The following is a 19,010-nucleotide window of genomic DNA, read 5'->3' on the forward strand; positions in this document are numbered from 1 at the left end:
CAATACATGTTATATGCCTTACAACACACGCTACCATAACTTGAAAGTGTGAAGCCGTTGTTCTGTCAAAAGACCCAACGCATCAAAATCTCCAATTACGTCACTTTTGGTGACTCTCCAGCAGCAGTAATTGCAGATTTTGATGACTTGGCTACTTTCACAGAACACCGGCAGCCTATACACTAACATAATGACTTGTCTGTTTTGACAGAACACTAGTTAAGGAGTAAAAAAAAGTTGTCGCTGCCTCGGAGGCAGCCATTTTGTTGGTTATTAGCAGGTGAACTAACAATGTTTTTCATTATATAGTGTATCTCATAGTGTATACGCTGCCGGTGTTCTGTGAAAATAGCCAAGTCGTCAAAATCGCCAATTACTGCTGCTGGAGAGTCACCGGAAGTGATGTAATTTGAGATTTTGAAGAATTGGCTCTTTTGACAGAACACTGGTCTACAAGCTTGCATTGTATCATGGGAAATAAGACGGTTTAAAGCTGTAACATCCATTACCAATAGAAATATAGTCTTATATGTAGCACTGCCTCCTTGAGGACTGCTGGATTTCACACTTACGGGTCCCCCTGGGTTACCGTTAGTAACACTGGCATTCACAGATTAACACTTTTACTTCTCAATGATCAGTCCAGGGGTATGTAGTTGTTTTTGGTGTTTTATTTTAAATAGGGATGGGAGAAGGGAAGAGTGGGATACTCCAGATTAAACTATTCACAATGGATTAGGACTGGCTGCCTGGCTGCAGATTCACATTGCCACTAGATGAATTTAGATTAGGTCTCTGTACAGACGACTTAGTTGGGTAGATTATCTTCAGGATACCCACCTAGTATCCCCTTTCACTCGTCACCTGTCTTCTGACTATCCTACACCGGGGTGGCCCCTCTCAGGTCAGGCCCCTAGACATGGTACCCTGTACTCAAGATACTGTTTTTCGAGGGTCTCCAGTGTCTCTACCCCTCCAGTCAGCTCTCCTGGACCTATGGGTTCAGTTCCTTTCCTCTGGTCCCCAGGCCGACTGCCTGTGACCACATGCCACTGCTACAGAGGAGGAGGCAGCCACCACCCTCCCTCTTGGACTTTGCTCCCCAACAAAAGACCACGCAGCACACGTGCTCCTGGCATTTATGCAGTATCCCATAATGCACCGAGACAGCCAGTCTCTACCAATCACCGGGACTGTATCAAAGCCTGTGTACCCATTGGTCATGTTTCCTCCCACTGTCCAACATGGCTCCCTATTGGACCAGTGTGAAACACTGTCTAGACCCAATGAATCACACACTGAGCACACTGGGCAGACCTAACTCACAGATCCTGCTCCCTGCTAGGCAGACATCAATATAGATTTTCCTGCTGCTCCTCTGATAGGCAGAAAGAGCCAAAACTATACTCTCTCACTAGCACCTACTTAGGAGGGTGCTACATATACATTTTTTTTTACACATTCACAATATTCTATTTATCTTTGTACTAATTGTATAGATGTTATTTGAGTATATATACATTTAGTGAATCCAAATGTATTTGCCAAATGCACAGTGGTGGGTTTCATTGCCGCTGCATGGTTGCTTTGACTGTAGTTTTGTCCCAGTTTACATGGATTTCTGCTGTGTTCCTTGGTTTCCTCCCACAATCCAAAAACATATTCGCAGTTTAATTGGCTTCCTCTGAAAACTGACCCTGGGTTGTGTATGAATTTATTAGGGACAATAGATTGTGAACTCCTTTTGGGGTATGGAAACACAATCAAAACACTTACTTCTCCATTGGAAAGCTTTGATATATCAGACTGTTGCCCAATAAAGTATTCAATGCCGTCCTTTGCTCCCTCCAATGTGACTCCTCTAATAAGAAGTATGATGAGGACTGCATATGGAAAGATGGCTGTGAAATACACCACCTGAAAAACAATTACAGCTTCACTCATTTATTACTATACTTTTGTTTAGCATCAGACCACAAAGTACTGCAGGGAGTATTTAAACACTAAAATGAAAACTATCATGCAAAAAAACTGTTTTTTTCGATCTTGCAGTCACATTTGAGAAACTCCAACTATACATTTGTTATGTATATTTCTTGCCTTTAAGATGTTTCTGAGAAGAAGGTATCAGTTCAGACTGCAAGAATTGTTCAGTTCGTTTTCTGTGATCTGTCTCAGAAAGGCTGGGCATAATCCAGTTTTCTTTAACAACTTGACCTCTGGAAGATTTACCCCCTTCATGACCAGGCCATTTTTTGCCATATAACACTGCTTTAATTTAACTGAAAATTGCGTGGTCATGCAATGCTGTACCCAAAAACAATTTCTGTAATGTTTTCCCAACAAATAAAGCGTTCTTTTGGTGGTATTTGATCACCACAGCATTTTTTATTTTTTGCGCTATAAACAAGAAAAGGCCAATAATTTGGGAAAAAAACTAAACAATGTTTTTTACTTTCTGCTAAAAAGCATATCTAATAAAAAAAAAAAAATCAAATTTTTTCATATGCTACGTATTTTTGGTAAGCAAATCGCAATAAGCGTATATTGATTGGTTTACGCAAAAGCTCTAGCGTTTGCAAACTATGAGATACATACTGGAATTTTTATTTATTTTTTTGTTTATACTAGTGTAGCAGATCTTCCAGGCATTGGGCCGGATGTGGGTCTGCCAAGGTCACCGGTAACACCTTCATCCCATTTAAGCTGAATACCCAAATGTGAGATTTGAGTCAAAGACCAGTCCGGCATCTTTGGTTTGTTTTGTTTATTTGATATTGGGGATGGGAGAAGGGAATGAGTGGGATACTCCTCTGGCTCAACTAGGTACAAAATGGGACACTTGAAGAAAAATGCCTTTCAGCGCTGTCTTGACGCCGGCTGGGGGCCGACCAACACTTGCTGGCGCTTCAAAAACACTGACTGTACTTGAAACTTGACTTCTGACACTCTGGTTAGCTCAAAAGTCCTGGACTGTACTGAGAATTGACTTCTGACACTCTGGGTAGCTCTAAAGTTCTGAACACTGCTCCCTCCAGTCCCCCTGAATGAGATAGCTTCTGTAAACTGCTTCTTCTGCTGCAACTCTCAACACAACTGCTGGCACCCCCTCTAAACTTCAGGGTCCACACACTGGCACCCCCTTTACTCTTCAGGGTCCACACACTGGCACCCACTTGTACACTTCAGGGCCCAAACTCTGGCACCCCCTTTACACTTCAGGGTCAACACTGGCACCCCCGTGTACACTTGCTTCCTGCGCCGGCTAGGTAGCTCCCGGATCCCTCTGACCTTCTCTGGCATGGTCCCCTCTCTCTTGGCAGAGCCCCATAGGCAGTTTGCAGTACTCACAAACTGAGAATGCTTTCCTGAAACTCGACCCCTCTCAGCTCCGCTGGTCCTCGGTACACCGGATCCTCTCTGCAGCTCAGCTCAGCCCAGCCCTCTGTCCCCTCAGGCTAGCCACCTGGGACACCCGATTCCTCTGACAGGAGGAGAGACAGCCGTACTCTCCCTCCCGGGACTCTGCTTCCTGCCAAAGATGCTGTGTCATGTGCTCCCCTCAAACTTTTACCCACTCCCAGAATGCTGTACGGCAGAATCTGCCTTTCTGGGGTAGATACAGGCCTGAGTGAACCATTGGCTTGGTTTCCTCCACTGCCCAATGAGAACCCTTTCATTAAGTACAATGGGGATACTTCCTAGTCTCAACAGCCACACCTGAGAGACATGACAGCCCAGCTGAAAATCATGGCCCTGCTGTTAAGCAGACAAGGCCCACTATACTTTACCTAGCACCTACCTTGTAGGGTGCTACATCAGTAATGGTAGTGATCAGCGACTTATGGGGGACTTTGATCCCCTTTTGATTGTGGTGGACAATCAGACACTAACTGACACGTTTGACACTTTGTAGGAACCAGTGACACTAATACAGTGATGAATGCTAAAAAATATGCACTGTCACTGTAATAACAGTGGCTGGGAAGGGGTTAAACGGCTAGGGTGATCAAAAGGTTAAATGTGTGCCTAGTCAGTGTTTGTGTTCACTTTGTGTGGTGCTATTACTAAGGGAAGTGATGGATTTAATTCCCTGCTTTGTAACATCTGATTTAAACATCTGATTATTGTACTACCACATAAACAAGGGTGAATGTATTCTGTTTGCTTTTAAAGCACACTGTATACGTATAACACAGTTTTGCTATTTGGGTCTATTTAAAGTAGAACTGTTGGCAGCATGCTAATTAAAGTGTTTGTAAGCCTGAACAGTAAACTTCTCTTATTTGGTCACTTTTGCTCTGTTAAATATAGCATTGAAATTGTTTGTTGTTGCCTAATCTTAGCATAACATCTAAATCTAATTTTAACACAGACCTAACAACAGACCTAGTCTTAGTCCTAAACCTCAAACCAGCCCAAAAACATGACCCTTGGTCACAACCAAATTCCTAAACTTAACTTACACTTTTCTTATATGCATATTTATTTTCAGGTAAGTGACTCAAAGCACTGAAGGCAGAGAATTGGTCTGACAACCAGGCACGGAGCATTTTCAGAAGCAAAGGGCAACAATGGAAGCTCCCATGATTCTTTAATGACAGGTTATCTTCACGCAAAATGGCAGAATGTATACTATCATGACTAGAGATGAGCTTAGTATGTTCAGATGCACTTCCAAACCCATGTGGCTAAGCCCACCAGGAAGCTGTCACCTTAAGTGGGCAAATCATTTGCAGCCAAGACATTTCCCACTACACAGCCACATTTATACACATAGGGAATGCCTTGGTGCAAATGATTTGTCCATTCCAGATGACAGCGTCTTTGCAGGCTCACCCACGTGGATTCGGAAGATCATCAAAACATGTCTGAGCTCATCTCTAATCATGATAATAAATTATATCTTATCAGGGTAATAGATACTTTCAGATTGATACTAATGAGAAAATAATATGGTAACAAAAGTGATGCAATAAAAGGCTTGTTATTTTCAGTTTTCAAAAGAAATTTACATAGAAAAACCTAAAATGATCTCATGTGCATTTACCACTGATACATTCACTCTTCGTGACAAAGATGTATTTTGAAGTGTTAAAACTGAAAATGTAGAGTGTTTAGCCAAAACATTTTGAAGACAGAGTACAGTGATACTATCCAGAGCTGGATCATCCAAAAGGCAACATAGGCAGGAGCCTAGGGCTCAATGCATGTTCGGTAGGATCAGCTATAGCCTCCATGCTCCTGCGTTTAACCAGGAAAAAAAACGTGAATGAACCAGACATTTCTCTAGGGAGGATACGCTTGTAGATAGTTGGTTTCTGATGGGTTGGACCATGTCGGCAAAGAAAATACCAATAAGATTGGGGTGGTGGATGGGAAAGCTGCTAGCATAAATATACTATTTTGCATAAATATACTCCTTCTCTAATGTTTCTTAGATGTGCTATTCTTTTAGCATTATACAACAGTATTACAATATTTACTAAATATAGCACTTTTAAACCCAACTGAACTGTTAGTTTAAATCAGCAAAGCACATTCCATTTGACAAATGGTGCTCAAAGTCTTACAGTTTGTTTTCTTAAGAAAGCAGATACAACCTGCAAAGACTGTGTGCTCTCTGTTGTGTAAGCAGCGGTCTCTATGCAGAGGATCAACACCCCACCTGCTGAATCAGAGTCAGAGCTCTCCAAATAATCAGCAAGAATAAGATTAAATATGTTGTAATATTTGTAGCATTATACAAAAGGTCTCATTCTACACAGGGTGTGTCTGCAGAGAGACCACTGCTTACACTCAGCGATCAAAGGCCCTTCTCCACAGAATGCTGGCAGGGGACAGGCTTTTCTTCACAGGTTGTGGCTGTTTTTAGTAAAACATTAAACACTTTTTGGTTTAATGTACCCACATTTGCTTACCTAATTTAACCTGAAGAGTTGGTCTTTAGAATTTAATTTAAAGTTAAATTATAGAAGATTTTACCAAAGTATGAGGTTGTAGTACAAAGGGGAGCATGTATGACAAATCTTCCAATAAAGCCCAGACAAAACTATTTTTTACATTTTGGATAGAACAGGGAAGGGTTGAAGACTCCATTGGGTTTATATGGCTTTTATATTGCTGGCTGTTTGTCTGTTGATGACTAATGGAGTTAATGGGAATGCTCTCCAACAAGGAAAGGATTGATCCTCTGTGAGGTTTATATTGATGTGTCTCCCTGTTCTGGTGACAGGTGTCCCCTCCTTTTTGTCCTGGTGTCACAGTGAAAGGAAAGGGTGGGGTTCTACTAATGTAGTCAGACAAAAATAAAACATTTACAGAATACACTATATTACCAAAAGTACGCCTGCCTTCACACGCACATGAACTTTAATGGCATCCCATTCTTTGTCTGTAGGGTTCAATATTGAGTTGGCCCATCCTTTGCAGCTCAAAACAGCTTTAACTCTTCTAGGAAGGTTGTCCACAAGGTTTAGGAATGTGTCTATGGGAATTTTTGACCATTCTTCCAGAAGTGCATTTGTGAGGTTACGCACTAATGTGGACTAGAAGGCCTGGCTCACAGTCTCCACTCTAATTCATCCCAAAGGTGTTCTATTGGGTTGAGGTCAGGACTCTATGCAGGCCAGTCAAATTCCTCCACTCCAAACTTACTCATCCATGTCTTAATAGACCTTGCTTTGTGCACTGGTGCGCAGTAACGTTGGAACAGGAAGGGGCCATCCCCAAACTGTTCCCACAAAGTTGGGAGCATAAAATTGTCCAAAATGTCTTGGTATGCTGACTTCTTAAAGGTTTTCCTTTACTGAAGCTAAGGGGCTAAGCCCAACCCCTGAAAAACAACCCCACACCATAATCCCCCCTCCACCAAATGATTTGGACCAGTGCACAAAGTAAAGTCCATAAAGACATGGATGAGTGAGTTTGGAGTGGAGGAATTGAACTGGCCTGCACAGAGTCCTGACTTCAACCTGATAGAACACCTTTGGAATGAATTCGAGCAGAGACTGCGAACCAGGCCTTCTCATCTAACATCAGTGCCTGACCTCACAAATGCGCTTCTAGAAGAATGGTCAAACATTCCCATAGACACACTCCTAAACCTTGTGGACAGACTTCCCAGAAGAGTTGAAGCTGTTATAGCTGCAAAGGGTGGACCAACTCAATATTGAACCCTACGGACTAAGACTGAGATGCCTTTAAATTTCATGTGCATGTAAAGGCAGGTGTCTCAATACTTTTGGTAATATACTGTATCTAGCCCTTCCTCTCCCCATTCACAGTCTTTCCAGAGCTGAGCTTAATAATTTACTTGTAACATTCTATCCTTAAACATCCAATCAAATATCTATAGTGCACACATTACAATGTTCATACTCTGTGCCAGAACAAGGGGTTTTCATACATCCTTCAATGTTCAACTGTCTTGATATTCCAATTTCAAGCCAATGTTCTACCTTCATTTATGTCAATGGTGCCAATGCAATTACTAAAATTGCATTTTGAATGCTGGTGTTTGCCAGTGTTTCCTTATAGTTAGCTAAGTAATGACAGTACACGAATCAATAGCACAATAGACATTTTTACCTTTCCGGAAGATTTTATTCCTTTGACCAGTGCAGCGGCAGTTATAATCCATGCCAGTAGCAGACAGAGTGCTAAGTGCCAAACCACTATGCCCGTTTCATCCATGCTACTTGATCTCTTCAGAGCTACTTTACTGAAAGTGAAAAAAAACATGTTCTCAAATATCCAAGAGTGCTGTATTTAGCCTGTGCCCAAATGTTCCCATTGTATTTTTTTGTTTCTCCTTTTTCAGACCCCCTGATCAACTGAACAGAATTTAGGGAGTAGAAATTAATGGGGGAGAAGTGCTGTGACATTTAAGAGGAGTTACAAGAAACCTTGCAGTTGCACTGAAATTCAGCCAATTCCTCTTTCTTTAGTATAATGTATCTGTGTGTAGTGAAATGGTAGTTGTGCATTAAAAGCAGAAACTGTATTGCCCTCATTAGCACATTCTGTTTTTTATTTAAATATCAATGGAAATTCTGTAGTTGTTCATGATGGAGGTAGGATTTGTAAACAAAAACATCATGATTCATTTTTAGCCATATTAGAAATGTTTTTACAGTTAACATTAAAATGTAAACACAAGGACCGCTGGGTCATTGCATGTGGCCCTCACACCTATCCTGCAGCTGCCTCACCCTTCTCGTTTTCTCCTCCACCCTAGTAGTAGACAGGAGGACAGAATTCCTCTGCCAGATCCTTCTCAGTGCAGCCACAGAGAGGCTTGTCTCCCCCCACCATCTCCCCAGGCAGCAGCAGAGCGAAGGACAGAACTCCTCCTACAGATCCTAGGCCTCTCTGTGCAGCCGCGGCACCCCCTTATCTTCGCCTCCCCTGGTCTCAGAATTCAGCAGACTCCAGAAGCTGACTCCAGCCCTCCTTTTGTCCTCTGCCAGTAACTGCACTTTCTGCTTCCCAGCTCTGCCACCAGCTTCTTGCTGGCAGCAGCACAAGGAAATGAGGGGGCACTGCGATGTAAGGGAGGTGGGGGGGCTCTTGACATTGGATCTAAGGGTGGTGGGGGGGGGGATTGCTCTGGACATCTGCCTATAATTATCCTAAGAATGATGCAATTCTATGAAAGTTGAAAATGTTATGTTTTTAAATCTTGTTCAGTTTATTGTTGTGATGTTGTATTGTCTTGTTAAGTGTGTCTGCATCGCAACAATTTCCTAATTACCCTTTGGGATTAATAAAGTATTTAGTACCTGTATCTGTAAAAGAAAAGTTACACACCGCTGGTATCATCCACAGAAAACTTTACTGGATATTGCCCAGACAGAACACCAGGGAAAACCCTATGTTCCATCTGAGAAGTCTCCAATAAAGTTTCTTTTGGATGATACCAGTGGAGTGCTACTCTCCTTTTCAGACTTATTTAAAATGATAAAGAGTAGATACATTTATATAGTCTTACAGATACTGTAAACAGTCCTTTTGAAGGCAACCATAATACTGATACAGCCCACCATGAAATTGAATTTGGCACCTAGACCTAAACACTAACAATGATTATTGGATCTGTTAAATATACCATTGACAGTGTTTTGTTTTATCTGCTCGATAGGCACAAAAAAATATATATATTTCATAATGTCATAAAAAGAGCTGTCATCTGTCTTCTACACTCTTTCTCAGAGATTCCACCTAGTTATTATCTTGGATTACAGAATGATTAGTGTATAACAAAGTATGTTGTGTACAATAGACGAGGGGGTGGGTCTAAGTAAGACAACTGGGAAGGCCGATACCATTTCATCCACCCCGTGTGGCACCCTCCCAGCACTAAGGGCAATATACAAATATGCAGCCACACGGAAAAAAAAAAAATCCAGTCCAGTGAGGTCCTATTTTTGTGTTAGGTTGGCGTGAAGAGCCATTAAGTGGCAGATGTGTACGGATTATTTTTGTAGAATAAGGATATTGCTTAGTGTCACTTTTTTGGTATCCTGTTCAGTCTGGTCCTAGAAGATGTGAAACAGAAATAATCACCAGTGCCAGGTGACTCCTATGTATGTTAAGTGTTGGCTACTATTTGAAAAATAAACTCAAGATGGTAATGTAAATGAGTACTATCAAATAGTTGTACTCATCTATGATGTCCGAGGGAATTTTTTTTTTTTCTATATTCCTAATAGTAAATGCAAATTTCCATGTGTTTAAAATTATAAAGTGATTAAAGAATTTAATGTGATTACAAATGTATATAAGCAGCTAGCAAATAAACCAAACCAAACCAAACTAATATCCAATAATGGATGCGGGAATTATCCTCAAATAACTTCCACTTAAAATTTTTTTTTCCAATAATAAATATAATATATATATATATATGATGTGCAAAAAATTGGTAGTGCTGTAAAATATCCCACACTACATTTATAAAAAGGTGTGTACACAATGGTAGGATATATATTGGTGAGCAGTGGAAAAAGATTTTTTATATATGTATACTGGAACACTTAGTGCATGTAACATGAAAGAGTGACCCTGGTGACATTTGGCCTTCACTCTCTGCATGATATAGTTGTCCAGCATTTTTTTCTGGGACTCATACCTCTTGATCATCATTGTCGAATCATACATCTTTGGACTATATTATGTTATTGGACTACCTCATTTAATATAATATAATATAATTCTGGTTTTATTTATTATAACTTCTTGCAGAATTGGTGGTACATTGAACAATTTGGGCTATTGGCTGTGAAAACCTTTTAAAGGTGCACACACATCTTTTTTATATGCACTAAGTGTTCCAGCATACATATATAAAAAATCTTTTTCCACTGCTCACCAATATATAACATACCATTGTGTACACACCTTTTTATTTATGTAGTGTGGGATATTTTACAGCACTACCAATTTTTTGCACAATATATATATATATATATATATATATATATATATTATTTATATTAATTATTGGAAAAATTCATTACCCCCTTTCAGGATCTAATCATTTTTTTAAGTGGAAGTTATTTGAGGATAATTCCTGCATCCATTATTGGATATTAGTTTTGTTTGGTATGGTCCTAGAAGATGACAATGACCTTAGGAGATCCATCTTCATGGATCTCTTAAGTGACACAAACATACATAAAGCTATGTAATAAGGTAATTCCTGATTTCAGTGTATCAAATGTTATGAACAAATATCCCAAGGTCTTCCTGTCTCCTTGTGACTGAAAATTCCCTCCAGGCAAACAGGTAAATATACAGATGGAATACGTGTATAGCTGTTGACCTGGCAAAGTGTTTGTATTCATTTCTCTCCAGTTCTGAAACTTACACTGCTTTGTCACACTGCACAGCCCTACCTGGCAGAGTAAAATATCAGATTTTTCTATCTGAAGCTGTAGTAAAAGGTCCAGGTTGTGTCCCAACCCTAGTCTGTGATTGGACAGTGAAAGAAGAGACAGCAGACTGAAAGAAGTTGTAAAGTCAGAAGGTTTTTTATCTTATTTTAAAAAATCTGATTAAAATAAAAAGCCTTCTGTGTGTAGCAGCCCGCCCAGCCCCCTAATACTTACCTGAGCCCCCTCTCTATCCAGCGATGTCCACGATTGCCTCAGCCATCTGGAACTCTCGCTCCTGATTGGCTGAGAAACAGCAGTGGCATCATTGGCTCCTGCTGCTGTCAATTAAACTCAATTTGCCAATCACGAGAGAGAGGGGGCGGGGCCGAATGGGCACATGGAGCTGTTGCTTGGCTTGGATGCCCCCATTGCAAGCTGCTTGCTGTGGGGGCACTCGATGGGAGGGAGGGGCCTGGAGCAGCGAAGAGGGATCCGAGAAGTGGAGGATCTAGGCTGCCCTGTGCAAAACCAACTGCACAGAGGAGGTAACTATAACATGTTTGTTATTTTATAGAAAAAAATAAACGAGACTTTACAATTACTTTAACTCATCTCTTTGTCACTCACTGCTTTTGCCTTTTATCGGCATATTCCTTGCACTGCAGCACACCTGAATTCAACCTTCTGCTTCTTTTCCCATCTGCTGTACAGGAACAGCATGAGGCTGATGATACCAGGCACACTGCTTGCCTTTAGAAAGTACATTTAATGGTGTATCACTGAACATAGAGTTGCAATACTTTGTGTCTTTTTTATTTGCCTGGATTTTAACTTTAAAGGGTACTTCCACTTCTGCAGTCATATTTAAAAAACCTTCCAATTTGTTTGTTATGCGTTCCCATTCTCACAGCATACATTCATTTTTTTTTTTATATCTTACCTTTTATTCCTCAGAGGAAGTTTAATGTCTGACTGCACAGTTTTATAAAATGCTAGAGTGGGCCTATCCCAAGTCTGTCCTTATTAACATACAATGCAAGAAGCCAAGTCTCTACCACTTTAACCCTTTGTTAAGACAGACAGTGTTCACATTTACAATTGATAATGAAGATCTGCCTGCACAGTACAGACAGAACTATTTATGGCAAAAACAGCTGCATATAAACAAAGAAATCTGCCTAGGATTTTCCCTTGCTGGAGGGTCCAGAACAAAGCATCTAAAACAATATAAGCAGCAACTTTTTCAAATGTTTAGTAGGTGTAATCCCAAATGCTGCGAAAGCGGCACACACACTTTTACATTTGTAAAGTACAATTGTATTTCAAGCTCAAATCTAGTTTAAGTTTTGCATAGGATTAGAAATATATCAATTACTTCATGACAGAAACCGAAAATCGGTTCTGGCTGGATTTTGTATGTTTTTAACACAAATTTGCAGAAATCTGTTACGGACTTCTAATGGTGCCATATTTGATAGGCAGGCACTGGAAAATTAAAATACTTGTTTAGAATTCCAATTTAGTTTTCATCGGCTGAGGTCCTAGCCAACTTCTTGGTAAAAGGCCAAGTGGGTCTTGATCAGGTTTATCATAGAAATGCCATATAATAGAACACATATCATACAACACTTCAATAAAAGTATAATGGAACTTCAGGGAGAGCGAGAAAAGGGAGAGAGAGAAAAGGGAGAGAGAGAAAAGGGCAAGCTTCCCATATTATAATAGTTGTCATTAATCTGATGAATTTTACTGTCAAATAACCAATCACCACACAAAGAAACATAATATCCACTAAACTTACTCCCAGTATTGCTTGCTTGGTAGCTCTGTTGTGTTATCTGCTATACAGGTCAGATTTTGTTCATTTACTGAAGACATGTTCATAGTTATTATAGCATTGTCCAAAGTGACATTGCAGAAGCCTGGAAAAGAAAACATTCAGTTCTTATCTGGATTTTCATTATTTATAAAGGCACATTATATAACCAACAGGCCCACTTACCATTTATGGTGCCTTGACAGCTACTATCTGCCCATTCATAGCAATCACCCCATGGCAGATAGCTTCGAAATGAAGAAAATAAATAAAACAAGCTGTAAGCAATGATGACATTGTAGTATATAGATACAAGGGTTGATATAATCACCATAGTAAATCCAACACCTAGAATAAAAAGACAATAATCACTAGCGACAGATAATTTATAATACTTATGACTTATGTAGTATAAAGTCAAACATGGTGCTTAAAATATAAAATTTATAAAATTTTAAAATAGATTTCTAACACACCTTATCAACAGTGTCTAACATTGTTCCAGGAGATTATTTTTAATGATCACAGTTAAAAAAAAATCTTGGCCACAAAGAGGACAACCAAATTCGTGAAGCGTTCCATATTAAAAAAAATAAATAAATCTTGGTGAGAAGCGCCTTCTTGTACCTGCCTTGTTAAATACTATGGATAATATGATCTTGGATAAGAGATTTACTAAAACTGGAGAGTAGAAAATCTGGTGCAGCTCTGCATAGAAACCAATCAGCTTCCAGGTTTGTTTTTTCTAAAAGCTTAATTGAACAAGCTGAAGTTAAAAGCTGATTGGCTACTATGTACAGCTGCACCAGATTTTGCACTATCCAGTTTTATTAAATCAAACCCTTTATCATGTTATCTTTTGACATGCTTACTTTCCTATCATTAAGGATATTCAAAATAAAATCAATACATAACATAGCATAGCATTTAACCTAGTTACCAGGGAATTTACTATAAAATAAACAGATATGTAATATAATATGATTTAATTATAATGTCATCCTCCAAAAATGAAAACACCTCTACCATACTTCTTGTTTGGGGTTTCTTGTTCTTTTTACGAGTTTACAAAATGCAAAGTGAGCGAACAGAAGAAAAATCTAAATCAAATTAATATTTGGTGTGACTACCCTTTGGCTTCAAACCAGCATCTATTCTACTAGGTGTACTTGCACACAGTTTTTGAAGGAACTTGGCAGGTAGGTTGTTTCAAACATCTTGGAGAACTAACCACAGATCTTCTGTGGATGTAGACTGCCTCAAATCCCTCTGTCTCTTCATGTAATCCCAGGCAAACTCTATGGTTAGGATCAGGGCTGTGTGGGTGCCAAACTATCACTTTAATGACTCCTTGTTCTTCTTTATGCTGAAAATAGTTCCTAATGACATTGGCTATATGTTTGGGTTTGTTTTTCCTGCTGCAAAATAGATTTGAGGCCAATCCCACAACTCCCTGATGTTATGGCATGATAGATAAGTATTTGCCTGCATTTTTCAGCATTGAGGACACCGTTGATCACGCAATGTTGAGCACCATAGATACAGTGACCGGCCAAAGAAACTTAATGCAGCATATGAAAGACACATCATGTTTACTTGCTTAGTTGCCATCAGCAAGGAACTGACAAAAACCAGTGGGATCCAGGTATACCCATCTATTGTCTGAAGAAATCTAGTCAGAAGTTGTGTTTATGGAAGAATTGCGGCCAAAAAGCCATACCTCCAATGTGGATACAAGGCTAAGCGACTCAGGTTTTCAGAAAAACATTGGAACTTGGGTGCAAAAAAATAGCAGCAAGAGCTCTGTACAGATGAGTCAAAATTTTTATTATTTGACTCTAGTAGGAGACAGTTTGTTCACCATAGGGCTGGAGAGTGGTACAATAATGAGTGTCTGCAAGCAACAGTGAAGTCTGGTGGAGGTTCCTTGCAAGTTTGGGGCTGCATTTCTGCTAATTGAGTTGGAGAGTTGATCACGATCAATGGTGTCCTCAATGGTGAGAAAAAAGGCAGATACACCAAACACAGTCAAGCCTCAGCGCTCACTCTGATGGTTAAGGTATTCTTAGCGATGCTGCTCTTCTTGGTTGGGAAACTCCAAAACACTACAGGGTAAAAAAAGGAGGGCACAAACTCCTAGTGCATTACCTTCAACACCAATGAAATGTATTAAAACCGCCAAAGTAATACTCACAAACATGAGACAATAACATGCATCATGAATACAAAATCCCAGTGACAGGGATATCCTCCCTCCACGGTTGGAAAGCTAACGCATTTCTGGAGACACGCTTCCTTCCTCAGAGCTGATCCAACTGGATGAGGCCACTATTTATATACTGTTACAGAACCAGGATCCCTCCCATCCACCAGCTGCACTGAGCAGGGCCACATGAAATCAAGGGCATGGGAGATTGATTCATGAACGTCCACAGATAGAGCTCGGTCCATCGCCACACACCTGTATCTCAGATCACATGAGTCTTTTTTGTAAGCAATATTCTAAATATTAACAATGGGATATACTGTAGCGTACCTTTGAGACTTAATATGTGTGTCTTATTTTCCTCAGGTGCTTGCTTTCTTAGTGTCTGCAATGTGAACAATGTCTCTTGGGGGAGCATGTCGTTTCTAGAACGCATTCTGTTCTCCTTGGACCACAAACAGGATTTTCGGCTCAAGTGGTGTCCAGGGGGGTTGAGCACATTGTTAAAGCCTCACCTTGTACTTATCCATCATGACATACCATCAGAGAGACGTGTGATTGGACCCATGTTTATTCTACAGCAGGACAACAATGCCAAATATACAGTACAGACAATATCATTAAGAACTATATTCAGCGTAAAGAAGAGCAAGGAGTCCTGAAAGTGATGGTTTAGCCCCCAGACAACCCTTATCTCAACATCATGAAGTCTGTCTAGGATTACATGAATAGACAGAAGGATTTGAGACAACCTACAACCACATAAGATCTGTGGTTGGTTCTCCAAGATGTTTGGAACAACTTACCTGCTGAGTTTCTCCACTGTGTGCAATTGTACCTAGAAGAATTGATGCCGTTTGGTGAAGGATGGTAACACCAAATAGTGATTTGATTTGGATTTCTGTTGGTTTATTTTACATTTTGTTAATTGATAATAAATAAACTATTAACACTGATTAATCATTCTTAATTGACAGCATTTTTTCACACATGTTTAAAACTTTTGCATAGTACTGTATATACAGTATATATATATATATATATATAGATATAGATATATATAGATATATATATATAACCCCAACATGTCACTAGCTGTAGGCTTATTCTGGATCACTGTCTCAGTAGTAAAAGCAAAGCTCTAACGTATCTTCACTTGCTATGGCAATTTCCATATTTATGTCTTGAAAGGTTCCTTTTAAATGGTCAAATAAAGTTAAAAATAAATTATACAGCAAGTTACTTATGACATAATGTGGCAATTACTGACAGTAAATGCAGGACAGACTTGGTTGCTCAATAATTACAATCAGTGGTAAATTGTTTTACTTAGTAACATAATGCTAATAAATGCCAAAGTCTGATTTTGGCAGCACAGCTGTTTCGTCAAACAGGTTCTACCAGCCTGCTTACTTTTTCCAATAAAAGAATGCTGGAATATAAAATAGTCTGTAATAACAAAACAGTGAATGAATAAAAAGGTACTGAGGATAGAAGAGTGAATAGCCAAATAAGCAGGTGTGGTATGGTACACAAGCAGTATACTGAAACGTATGAAATGTGGGGTAAATGTGGGGCAGCTCAGCCCTAAATTCAAACTGCAGATTGACAGTATTACGGGCTGGTCTAGGAAACAGGCTCCTGAATGTCCATGAACAAAAACATGTTTTGATTCCTCCTTAGATATTTGTAGTGTGCTGTGCACCTCTTCATGCCAGAATGCTGTATTTGGGCCTGAGGCAGCTCCATCTGAGCAATATTTCTACTCTCTGTCAGATTCGGTCACTTATTTCTCCACATGTACATATATCTGTAACAACCATGTTCCTTCCAATGTAGAATGTTGATGTGCCTCCTAAACACAGGAAATAGTCACATCAAAAGCCTAGCCTATCCATTGTGTGTATATGACTGCATCTATAATGCACACAATAGCTGGATCTGGTGCACATTCGTTTCACTTTGCATTGAAAGTTCGTAAAATTGCATTGTGACATCTCTCTGCCAGATAATAATCTCTTGTGTACACATTGTATGTGAGTGACGTTGATAATCTGTGAAATACAATAGTGCATAATTGGAAAGGACAAAATGTAATACATGTAATGAAAACAGTTTTAAACAGAATAATGCTTGCATTTGAAGCAGTTAAAATAAATCAAGGATCCTGATTTACATAATTTGTAATGGCTTTCAGGGTTTTGCATTTTACCATAAAAGGTAGCCAATACCCACAATGCTATTCTTTACCATCTCATAGTCAGCAATGGTCAGGTTACCCTAAAAAAAAAAACCTGTTATGCATCCTATCCCATAATCTGCTTCTCCTCCTTCAGCACAGCAGCAGCAGGGGCTGGCAGAGTGGCGAAAGGACAGGCATAGGAAAATTGCTAGCAAGGAGTTTGCCCTCACCACTCACTCACCAGCACACCCTTCACAGCAGCAGGTCTACCTCTGAAGAGTTGATCTTCCAGTAGTAATGCCTGTTTTTCTAAGCCCAGAATGGTGAGGCAAGTGAGTTGTCATGCTGGTGGTGGTATGTTACTGTACATATGGCGAGAACGGGAGCGAGGGGGGTTTGGCATAGTGGTAAGAGCAGTTAAGCAGTGGAGGGAAGCTATGTTTTACTGGCCATAGATGGTTAGAAAATTGTTTGAAAATCAAAATTGCTTGATGCGCTCGACCATTAGAATTTTGAAAAAGTTAGTGGGCTCATTTCGATTATGAAAATGCTAAGTTTTATGTAAAAAAAAAAAAAACAACGTCATGTCAGATCTTTTGAGCCTAAACAATTGATTTTCTAAACATTAGTAGTGAAATCGATCAAAAACAGTTAAAAAAAATCTACAGCGCATGTGCATGTTAAAATGTAATCCCGTATCATGTAAACGATTGACAAAAAATGTACTCGTTATGTGGTAATGACCAATAATATGTCGATAATTAGGAAAATCTATCGATAAAATGATAGCATTATCGCCTGCACGTTTAGAAATCTGACCGTTTCTTTTCCAAACTATTTTCTGACCATGTCCAGCATGTATATTAGACTAAAGCTAAGAAAGAAACAAAAAATCTATTTTACTTCCCATATTTCTCTTTTAGAATAATTAGAGGATGATTATCAAGGAAATATTTATTAGTACACCAAACTATAATTTCCATATTAACAACTTGACCTGATATTCTTTTTTATTTTAAAAGCCTCTGCTAGGTTCATATGCAGGAATTGCTACAACCAATATTGGTACCGCCCTTGTACTGTCCTGGTTGCCTATATATTCAAAATCATATTCCTAATGCCTTTGTTAATTATTTCTGACTCACCATGCACTTGTAACTTCATCCTTAAGCACTCTCCCAGTTTCACTCATTCTGGGATTTACCTACTTTTGTTACATCATTTTACAGTTTTGAAAGTATTGTTTTCCCTAAAACTATCTACATAGCTCTATGAAAGCTGGTAGAGTTATTCTGATAATGACGAATACTCATAGAGTTATCTCTTTGGCCTGATTTGATAGTATTCAGCAAATAATTGTTCAGCAACATTTAGGCTCCATTCACACCTGAGCGTATCGTTTTAAGGTGTTATTTTGGGCGTTTTTCAGGTTTTTTTTGGGCTTTTTTCAGGCGTTTTCAGGCCTATTTGGAGGGGTTTGAAGGCAGCATTGGCATCTAACAAAAAGGCTTGTAATCTGCCAAAAAAAAGCTCATGTACTTTTTTGAGCTTCAGGCGACAAAATGCTCAGATGTGAACAGGGGCCATTGAAATTAATAGGATTTTGCTTGTTGGGCGTTTTGAGACTTCAGAGATGAGCGTTTTACAAGGTGAAAAATGTTCAGGTGTGAACAGGGCCATAGAGACAGCGGTCTAGTTCATCTGATGAGTACCAATAAAGTCTCTTCCACAGTGCTTCAAATGCTGTACAGAAAAATCTCCTGATCTGACTGGAAATACAGCAATACTAATGACTGGAAGATTCAAATTAGTTTTAACCAATCAAAACGTGTCACAGTTCCTGTCTGATGGTAGCAATCATTTGAGTCCCCAGCTGCAGCTACAGAGAGAAGAACTTGCAGGTGGACAAATCTTGGATTAGGGGTTAGG

The 19,010-nt window shown here is 39.5% G+C and overlaps 1 protein-coding gene across 1 annotated transcript in view; it reads right to left on the bottom strand.

The window, feature by feature from the left end:
* Positions 1–19,010, bottom strand: part of LOC309560524 (uncharacterized protein) — a gene marked incomplete at its 3' end in the record, with an annotated part of 174,787 nt that overhangs the window by 12,462 nt on the left and 143,315 nt on the right. The window contains exons 19-22 of the mRNA XM_082264155.1: positions 12,880–13,041; positions 12,679–12,799; positions 7,591–7,723; positions 1,777–1,917 (exon numbers count right to left, since the gene is read on the bottom strand). Coding sequence (XP_082120281.1) covers positions 1,777–1,917; positions 7,591–7,723; positions 12,679–12,799; positions 12,880–13,041 — 557 coding nt within the window. The remainder of the gene's footprint in view (positions 1–1,776; positions 1,918–7,590; positions 7,724–12,678; positions 12,800–12,879; positions 13,042–19,010) is intronic.

This window comes from Pelophylax lessonae (genome assembly GCF_965119305.1).
Source record: "Pelophylax lessonae genome assembly, chromosome: 7".
NCBI lineage: Eukaryota > Metazoa > Chordata > Amphibia > Anura > Ranidae > Pelophylax > Pelophylax lessonae.